This window comes from Pecten maximus, chromosome 16, assembly GCF_902652985.1.
Source record: "Pecten maximus chromosome 16, xPecMax1.1, whole genome shotgun sequence".
In the NCBI taxonomy this organism is placed as follows: Eukaryota; Metazoa; Mollusca; class Bivalvia; order Pectinida; family Pectinidae; genus Pecten; species Pecten maximus.
The window spans coordinates 16,929,488-16,940,315 of NC_047030.1; the positions used below are offsets into that span (position 1 = coordinate 16,929,488).

Consider the following 10,828-nt stretch of genomic DNA (forward strand, 5'->3'; position numbering starts at 1 on the left):
TCACTGAAATTTTGATATCACCCACTTACAATGTATGGTTGTTGTCACTGAATTCCTTTATAATTCCTTTACGTATGAATCAATAGTAAGTTTTAAAAGTTGTATTGAAGTACTAGTCCAGCCCCATTCCTATACAATCACATCTTCCACATGAAGTCTGACATCTTTTTTTACCAATGATGAATATGACTTGATGGAAGATTTAAAAACAATTTTTTTTTTTTTTAGTAAATTGCCAATCAAATTCCCCTTGGCAGTATATGTACTAACAAAATACACCTATAAGTCAGTAATGGAAATGTAATATGAAGACAAGTGTTTGTTGTTGAATGACAAATCCCCCCCTATATCTGTTAAGTATTGATCAGTCTGTCCTCGACTACATTGTCACCACTTTAAAACCTACAATAGGTTGATTCCGTACGGCTGTGTGTCAACGGGAAAAGACGTAGGAGTGATACAGGTAGTGAGGCAGGCGGAGACTCTGATGGAGATTCAGGGAAAAGGAGGCATGAAGGGGGCCATACAGATCGACTCCAGCGCCCTACACAAGTGGATCAGCATGAAAAACAAGGACCGGTAGGTAGTGACTAGTGTCCTGTACCGTACTCGTGACAGTAAACATCTCTACACCTTGTCCCTACAACAATAAAAACACCGGTAGGTAGTGACTAGTGTCCTGTACCGTACTCATGACAGTAAACATCTCTAAACCTTGTCCCTACAACAATAAAAACACTGGTAGGTAGTGACTAGTGTCCTGTACCGTACTCATGACAGTAAACATCTCTAAACCTTGTCCCTACAACAATAAAAACACCGGTAGGTAGTGACTAGTGTCCTGTACCGTACTCGTGGTAGTAAACATCTCTACACCTTGTCCCTACAACAATAAAAACACCGGTAGGTAGTGACTAGTGTCCTGTACCGTACTCATGACAGTAAACATCTCTACACCTTGTCCCTACAACAATAAAAACACTGGTAGGTAGTGACTAGTGTCCTGTACCGTACTCGTGACAGTAAACATCTCTACACCTTGTCCCTACAACAATAAAAACACCGGTAGGTAGTGACTAGTGTCCTGTACCGTACTCGTGGTAGTAAACATCTCTAAACCTTGTCCCTACAACAATAAAAACACCGGTAGGTAGTGACTAGTGTCCTGTACCGTACTCGTGACAGTAAACATCTCTAAACCTTGTCCCTACAACAATAAAAACACCAGTAGGTAGTGACTAGTGTCCTGTACCGTACTCGTGACAGTAAACATCTCTACACCTTGTCCCTACAACAATAAAAACACCGGTAGGTAGTGACTAGTGTCCTGTACCGTACTCATGACAGTAAACATCTCTAAACCTTGTCCCTACAACAATAAAAACACTGGTAGGTAGTGACTAGTGTCCTGTACCGTACTCGTGGTAGTAAACATCTCTACACCTTGTCCCTACAACAATAAAAACACCGGTAGGTAGTGACTAGTGTCCTGTACCGTACTCGTGGTAGTAAACATCTCTACACCTTGTCCCTACAACAATAAAAACACCGGTAGGTAGTGACTAGTGTCCTGTACCGTACTCGTGACAGTAAACATCTCTAAACCTTGTCCCTACAACAATAAAAACACCGGTAGGTAGTGACTAGTGTCCTGTACCGTACTCGTGACAGTAAACATCTCTAAACTTTGTCCCTACAACAATAAAAACACTGGTAGGTAGTGACTAGTGTCCTGTACCGTACTCGTGGTAGTAAACATCTCTACACCTTGTCCCTACAACAATAAAAACAGCGGTAGGTAGTGACTAGTGTCCTGTACCGTACTCGTGACAGTAAACATCTCTACACCTTGTCCCTGCAACAATAAAAACACCGGTAGGTAGTGACTAGTGTCCTGTACCGTACTCGTGGTAGTAAACATCTTTACACCTTGTCCCTACAACAATAAAAACACCGGTAGGTAGTGACTAGTGTCCTGTACCGTACTCATGACAGTAAACATCTCTACACCTTGTCCCTACAACAATAAAAACACCGGTAGGTAGTGACTAGTGTCCTGTACCGTACTCATGACAGTAAACATCTCTAAACCTTGTCCCTACAACAATAAAAACACCGGTAGGTAGTGACTAGTGTCCTGTACCGTACTCGTGACAGTAAACATCTCTAAACCTTGTCCCTACAACAATAAAAACACCGGTAGGTAGTGACTAGTGTCCTGTACCGTACTCATGACAGTAAACATCTCTAAACCTTGTCCCTACAACAATAAAAACACTGGTAGGTAGTGACTAGTGTCCTGTACCGTACTCGTGGTAGTAAACATCTCTAAACCTTGTCCCTACAACAATAAAAACACTGGTAGGTAGTGACTAGTGTCCTGTACCTTACTCGTGGTAGTAAACATCTCTAAACCTTGTCCCTACAACAATAAAAACACTGGTAGGTAGTGACTAGTGTCCTGTACCGTACTCGTGACAGTAAACATCTCTAAACCTTGTCCCTACAACAATAAAAACACTGGTAGGTAGTGACTAGTGTCCTGTACCGTACTCATGACAGTAAACATCTCTAAACCTTGTCCCTACAACAATAAAAACACTGGTAGGTAGTGACTAGTGTCCTGTACCTTACTCGTGGTAGTAAACATCTCTAAACCTTGTCCCTACAACAATAAAAACACTGGTAGGTAGTGACTAGTGTCCTGTACCGTACTCGTGACAGTAAACATCTCTACACCTTGTCCCTACAACAATAAAAACACCGGTAGGTAGTGACTAGTGTCCTGTACCGTACTCGTGACAGTAAACATCTCTAAACCTTGTCCCTACAACAATAAAAACACCGGTAGGTAGTGACTAGTGTCCGGTACCGTACTCGTGGTAGTAAACATCTCTACACCTTGTCCCTACAACAATAAAAACACCGGTAGGTAGTGACTAGTGTCCTGTACCGTACTCGTGACAGTAAACATCTCTAAACCTTGTCCCTACAACAATAAAAACACCGGTAGGTAGTGACTAGTGTCCTGTACCGTACTCATGGTAGTAAACATCTCTAAACCTTGTCCCTACAACAACCTATCGGTCTCGAGTTCAAACCAAATTTCATGTTCTAATCGCCAGTATAGACACTCAAAACAACGTACTATCCCCTAAATGTATTATTTTAGATATGACCAGGCTAACATAATATTAACCAGACTAATGTTATATCTAATTGGTAATGTATTATTTCAGATATGACCAGGCTAATGTAATATTTAATTGATAATTCTTTATTTTAGGTATGACCAGGCTAACATAACATTTACCAGACTAGCGTAATATCTAATTGGTACATGTAATGTATTATTTTAGGCATGACCAGGCTAACGTAATATCTAATTGGTACATGTAATGTATTATTTTAGGTATGACCAGGCTAGTGTAATATTTGATTAATAATTCTTTGTTTTAGGTATGACCAGGCTATTGACACTTTTACCAGATCTTGTGCTGGTTACTGTGTCGCAACCTTCATTCTGGGAATTGGTGACCGTCACTCGGAGAATATCATGGTTACAGAAGAGGGACAGGTAAAGGGACATAACTCTATAATCTAATACTATTATACATAGTCTATAAAGTTGTTTAATTTCAGGGGGCAAATATGTAATGGTCATCCAAGTCAGAACTTGTTTACATGTATAAAATTTCGTCAACAACAACTTGTAAACATTTTGCAGTAAACATTTGTATGTATATATCAGAATTATATGTATTTATTTCCACGCTTTATTAAATGACTATGTATATAGCGGAATTAAATCCCCCGATAATATTACCAACTATACATAGTACCATGTTTATTGTCTGTTGACCTAATTATATTGAGAGGAGCCTAGCATTCACCCTTGTCCGTCCCTCTCTAACAGTTCTGTTATAATGCTTTTATAGTCTATTGATTGTCAATAATGTTATTGATGATCTACAATTCCTGAAAAAGTTTTTTGCAATATTGTCTTTTTAGAAATTTTGTTAAATTGAGAGTTATTTTTATACAAACAGAATTTTTGGAAGGGATAATTCAATAAGTGTAATGTTGTGGTAAACCTTTGAAAAAAAGGTTTTTTAATGCATTTTTGGAATATCTTGGAAAATTGATCCCTCTCTTGAACCTCCCTAAGACTTCATTGAGGTGGGTTATTCTCATAAAAATTTGTCATTGTCACTGACAAATTGATAATCTTCAAGAGATTGCAAAGGTCAAGATTGTGTATAAGTTTCTTATGGATGGTAGTATACATATAAATACTGTAGTTACCTTCATTTCCATCAAAACACATGTAGTGGTATATCTGTGTCTTACAAATATTTTCTTAAGACATTTTAAGATTTGTTCTTACTTTGCAAGCCTTTTTGTCAACCTACATGGCATATTAAGAAAATACATGTAATGGCATGTCAAAAGTTTCAAATGTTACCTACAAACAGATTTCCGAGTCATGTAACATTAAATATTAGGTTTTAAATCATATCAGTTAATATGGTTGAGTTTCAGTCATGTAACATTAATATTAGGTTTGCAATAATATTCATTTACATTAAATGTAATGTGGATGTGTTTTCCAGGTATTTCATATTGACTTTGGACATTTTCTCAACCATAAGAAAAAGAAGTTTGGAATAAACAGAGAAAGAGTTCCATTTGTGTTGACAGAAGATTTCATGCGAGTCATAACCAGAGACTCTGACAAAGCCCAGAAACAGGAAAGTTTCAAAAGGTAAGTTGTTTTAAAACTGAAATCTGAATTTTCATGGGTACTTTTTTGTGGTTTCAAACTATCATGGATTCTTATATAAAACAAATATTTCTACCAAATATGTTTTGTTCATCTTCTGGCTCCTTATAATTATCAAATATGAAAACTGTTAATGTTTGAAGACCTTCATAACACAAAGAACGTTTCAGTTGTGATATAGTAACTGTGCATGGAGCTATTCATGTTGTTTCTTGAGATGAAAATATGACATCATGCACCCTCCATTATTCATACATGTGATACAAATGATTGTATTTATACCAGGTTTGCCAAGATGTGTGTTGAAGCGTATCTCGTGTTACGACAGAACTCCCATCTACTTATCAACCTCTTTACCATGATGCTTTCCTGTGGTATACCGGAGCTCCAATCTCTGGATGACATCAGCTACCTCCGTAAAACCCTAGCTGTTGAGAAATCTGAGCGGGACGCTGTGGAATATTTCTCTGGACAATTTAACATTGCTGTTGGTGAACAGTGGAAACAGAAAGTAGACTGGTTTTTCCACAATGTCAAAAACATGTGATGAAAAAAATTGAAAAAAAAAACAGATACAGGCAGATGTGATTCATAGAATGTTGAATAGGTGTGAGGAACAGAATGTCGAATAGATGTGAGAAACAGAATGTCAAAAAGGTGTGAGGAACAGAATGTCGAATAGGTGTGAGAAACAGAATGTCATATAGGTGTGAGAAACAGAATGTCATATAGGTGTGAGGAACAGAATGTCATATAGGTGTGAGGAACAGAATGTCAAATAGGTGTGAGGAACAGAATGTCAAATAGGTGTGAGGAACAGAATGTCATATAGGTGTGAGGAACAGAATGTCAAAAAGGTGTGAGGAACAGAATGTCGAATAGGTGTGAGAAACAGAATGTCATATAGGTGTGAGGAACAGAATGTCATATAGGTGTGAGGAACAGAATGTCATATAGGTGTGAGGAACAGAATGTCGAATAGGTGTGAGAAACGGATGTCATATAGGTGTGAGGAACAGAATGTCAAATAGGTGTGAGGAACAGAATGTCAGATGCCTGATAATTAGAGTGTGTTGTGCGACTGACAGAACATCAGACTTGCATGATGAACAGAATTTCTGACACTTCTAAACATATTGTCAGATTAGCGATGGGTAGAATGTGAAATGTATGTCAAGAATCAAATGCATTTATGCGAGATGAACCGAACAAGATTTCTTTTCAATGAACATAACCTGTATTAAACAGGAAGTCATAGGAACCAAGTGGCATAAGTGAAAATTTGTTTGTGTTTAGAAATCACTACAGAACTTTTATTACATTGTATGACTAGTAGTTAACAATTAGACATAATTGTATTAAAACGATTGTCACACTGACAGATCAAACCTATGTTGTGGTCTGAATTTATCCACAAGCTGTGTATTTGTCTTGTAGGGATGTACCAGCCCAAAATATATAAATCTACTTGCACTTTCCTCGTCAAGCCGAGGAGACTTTAGTGCCTGCCCTTATTTATTTTCACACTTTCAAGAACTGTTGAAGTCGGAAATGGTGTATCTGTAGCTTTGATGAAAATATTAATCTATTAAAATTTCCGAGTACATTGTACATGTACTTGATACTGTAATTTTTTGGGAACTGGAAGCCGAGACAATTTTTGTCCATTGTATCATTTAATGTTAGGTTGATAGTTTATTGTTTGTATATTTTATTCAGTTTATTGTTTATTTGTTTATATCCTGAATTCAGTTGTATGGTTTTGAATCATACCTTGATATTTTACTTTAATAGGTATGGAAGAGACATATTGAGTAGTAAACTGACTTTGGCGCCCACACATTTTAGCAAAAAATCAAAATTAATCAGGTCAGTGCAATGCTGATCTGACACACCCTCAAACATGCTGTAGAGTCTGTTATTCAGAAGCTACAGAATATGACTCAGCAGAATATTTTCAGCACCATTATCACTAAAAAGATATTTACTGCTAAATTATGTACGTTTACACTATTCAATATTGCAATAATGTTACAGGAGTCATTCTAGGTGTTTTTAGTTTGAATTTATTCATGATTCACGGGCTGAATTATATTGAATAGTGCAATGTTTGAGATATATTTTCGTAGTAGTTAGTTGAATTATGTTGTATGATTAAGTTAGAGTGTGTATTATGAGATTATACGGAGAGCAGTATTGCTATTGTTAAGCCATTTCTGCAATAACAGTATTCAGTGACTATGGCAACTGCCCTTGGCTAAAGGAGATTTTGTTTGAACTCTGACCTTTTGGTTTGTATAACAAGTACCCGGTAGATCAATATTTATAGTTGTGATTTACCATACAACCTTCGTGAAATCCCTTGCTATCATTATGATGCTGCTGAAGATGTTTGTTGTAAATTGTATGAAATTCCTCAACTTGAATCTAGCCTCACTGATATGGTTGCCTACACCCCTACTAGTCCTGATGCCCCACTGACAAACTATTGTATCATTTTGTCCCACTATCAAAAACAGCTGTATTTTAATCCATTTATACTTTTTATTTACTTTTCAAATCACCATACATAATATTGAGTAAAAAAGACGAAGATACCATGCATTCATTTTACACATACAAAATAAGATATTCAAATATTTAATTTATTCATTTTTTTTAAGGTTTTATTTTACACCAAGTTACAAGTACAAATCTGAGGAACCATGAGGAACCATTCAAATAACAGCAACATCACATTTATTTTTTTGGGACCAAATTAGATTTTAAAATTGTAATTAAAATTGGGGCCAGTGTTTTTCTTCATTTTTTATTACTTTCATTAATGAATAACAAAATCAATCTTAAGCAGCCAATTATAAATTTTATGGTTGTGTTATTTACGTTTATACAATGATCAAGGAATTTATGTTGTGAGACTAGTACTAAAAATTCAGGATATTGTTTTCTTCGCCAATTACCTTGCTTATAATTTTTGTTTCTTGTCAATGCCTTGTTTTACAAATATTCCTAGTCCCTAGGACAAGTCTTGAAGCTATAGAATCTGTCTCAATGTATTGAAGACGGATATGGCAGTTGTTTAGACCACAACAGAATGACAAAGTATAAATCCTTGTGTGTGTAAAATAAGATGCCTTGTCTGCAAGCTTGTTCTTTCAGGGCTATATTCAAGTCAGAAGTGGATTTATCTATGTATATTTATTGGATTTATCTGTAAATTATTTTGGATTTATCTGTATATAATTTTGGATTTATCTATATAAATTTGATATGCTGTAATAACACAAAACCATACCTATGTTGTGATGTTAAAGTCATTCTGACGTCAATATAATATTTTTAAATTCATGGAAAATTTATTTTTTTCCTTAATAAATGATAATTTAAGGATTGAGAAAAAGAAGTCTGTAGAGAATAGTGACATGTAAAACAGTAGAAGTACTTTATGACATCACAGATCCCAATGTAAAATAATAGAATTGACTTTATGATATCACAGATCCCCATGTAAAATAATAGAATTGACTTTATGATATCACAAATCCCCATGTAAAATAATAGAATTGACTTTATGACATCACAGAGCCCTATGATTCAACATATGTCATCTTGATATTAGGGAAATTCTGTCTTTCACAAAGTACAATGTATATACAAAAACAGAAATGTATATAGGGTCTAGTAAGTAATATATACTGTATGGTCCAATATAGGTAATTGATCCCAACAAAAAGAGGTTTGCTGGATGTTTATTACTAGTAAAAGGTAATTAATGTAGTAATAACGACAGTATAGACAAGTAAATTGTCAAATTTTTGAGGCAATTTCCCCTTTTTCAGGAAAAGTAGATTACAAATGATCAAATACGAAACAGTTTTATACATTTAGTAGATAAACAAAGAACAATGTAGTTATGTTTGTGTTAATGATCTCTTCCTTAATTTGTCCTTTTGTTATTAATTAGAAATTATCTAAGGTAGTATACAGATGGTATAAAAGGTTTGATAATTAAGTAACGGCGCAAGATAAAACAGTTGTGATGGCAGCACAATTATAATGTTACATATTAAACCTTTTTATCAGGATATTTATTTATATCGATCTGTACACCACCTAATATGTTTTCTAATAAGTAACAATAGGTGATCGTTTGTAATTCAATTATGTCTTTATAAAGGAACTGATTGCCTCTTATATTGGACAGTTTTCTTGCCTGTACTGTCATTATTACTACATGACCAATTTTATATATATATATATTGTATATATAGGAAAACAAATAATAGTGTCCTCGTGGAAGGAAAATATATTGTAAATACTAAAAACTGACATGCTCAAATTAATGCTTTTGCTTCATCATGATCTCCGAGTCTGAAGAGCTCCCATGATGGAGCGAAAACGTTAATTTGTGTCTGTGTTGGTTTTTACTATATATATATATAAAAGGTTGTTTAAAGAAAACACATGTACAGAGCTTTATTAACCAACAGTACACATGTAATTCCTATCCCCTTATTAAACCATACTGTACTGGGAGCTCCCTGTCAGATTTATAAGAGGTTGCTGTCAACACCAGGTAATCCTACATGGTCCTGGTTTGACATGGTTGTCACTGTTTCCTGTTAAAAACACACTGTATGTACGAAGTATTTATTGTCAATTAGTATTGTTAATGGTATATAAGTTTTACTGAATGGTTGTGACTGTTTATACAGAGTGCGAGGTTGTAACATAGCCACAACATACATACAGTTAATATTATTTTACATTGAGTGTTACAATATATGTACCTACTTGTACAGTTAGATCTGGGATCACGTTTATTTCATAAGTGATTGACAGATGAAATAAAGTGAAACAAATCTAGTTTTCATTTTAGTCAGATTTGTCAAGTTAAACAAGAATATTTTGGACAATTATGATAATCTCAAAGTATAAAAACAAATCCAAGCACCTGTTATACATTAAATTACCCACTGCCAGTGACATCACTCTCTATATATTTATTGTCTTAAATGAAACATTGTTATATTATGATTAAGACAGTCCTTGGTTCAGGGGCCTCATTGAACATTATTACATGTCATGATACAAACAATAGTTGGTTGTTATGTGATGTTTTCTTTGTTGTTTGTAAAAGAAACATACTCCCTACATCACAGGACCAATACATTTGCATATTTATGTGTAATTAAAAAACAAGATATGTTTTATTTGCAAGTAATTACATTTTTTGTCCTTTTCTATACAGAACATGTTTCTGAAAGAATGATGAAGGTTGTAAAGGTTATGGCTGATTGTGAAAAAAAATGAATAATAATATTTTTGTGAAAATATAAATCACAGATTTTTTGTATAGCATGATGATGATTCATGTGCACAAAATAAATGAATAAAAATATAAAATTATTCTGTGTTTTATTTGTCATGTTTAAAATGTATCTGTTCAAAGTTCTTCAAAAGGTGAAAGGTCAAGTATATGATATGGTGAAGGAAACATTACTTGTCTAACCAATCTTTACTTTAAACAACGTCTGAACAGGGCTTAAGAGCTGATATTTAACTAATATGTACTAGGAATGGCGTGCCATAGTCTTTCCTCATATAAGTCTCCTTGACCTTTGTTGAAAATAAATGGGGTCAAATAGGTTAAAACTTCAAAGGTTGTCTACTAGTTTTCAAAGGGTTATGGTACCATCTTAAACATCACACTGCCACTCCCCATTCCAGGACGTTTTCCTTCTCCTGTGATGGCAGTTTTCTTTTCCCAAGAAAAGCGAACTCCGTCAGTAATAAGTACAGTGTGTGAACTATAAGAGCGTAAATCTTCAAACAAGTGAAATCGTGAGAATTACTTAAATTTTGGTCGACAATGTCTTTGAGCAGACTGTTGACATACCAATGAGAATAAACTGTGTCCTTCCCTTGGCTGACTTGTTTTTCATGTAGTTTGGCGTTCGTACTACATCTTCATTACGTCCCTGTCCCGATTCTTACTGCGTCGGTCACGTTTTCACCAATTCTGTTCCACGTGTACAGGCGTGC

General features: G+C 35.1%; 1 protein-coding gene across 6 annotated transcripts in view; it reads left to right on the plus strand.

Annotated features, from left to right (window-relative positions):
• The window catches only part of LOC117344861 (phosphatidylinositol 4,5-bisphosphate 3-kinase catalytic subunit alpha isoform-like), a 31,304-nt gene extending 21,111 nt beyond the window's left edge, over positions 1 to 10,193 (plus strand). For 2 of the 6 annotated variants that reach the window (XM_033907713.1, XM_033907714.1), the window contains exons 15-18: positions 412 to 579; positions 3,460 to 3,577; positions 4,614 to 4,765; positions 5,069 to 5,659. In XM_033907713.1, the coding sequence (XP_033763604.1) occupies positions 412 to 579; positions 3,460 to 3,577; positions 4,614 to 4,765; positions 5,069 to 5,330 (700 nt within the window). In that variant the 3' untranslated portion in view covers positions 5,331 to 5,659. Of the gene's footprint in view, positions 1 to 411; positions 580 to 3,459; positions 3,578 to 4,613; positions 4,766 to 5,068; positions 5,741 to 5,789 lie in introns of those variants that run through there. The other 4 variants (XM_033907712.1, XM_033907709.1, XM_033907710.1 and 1 more) reach the window with 4 other exon arrangements.
• Positions 10,194 to 10,828: the final 635 nt, after the last annotated feature.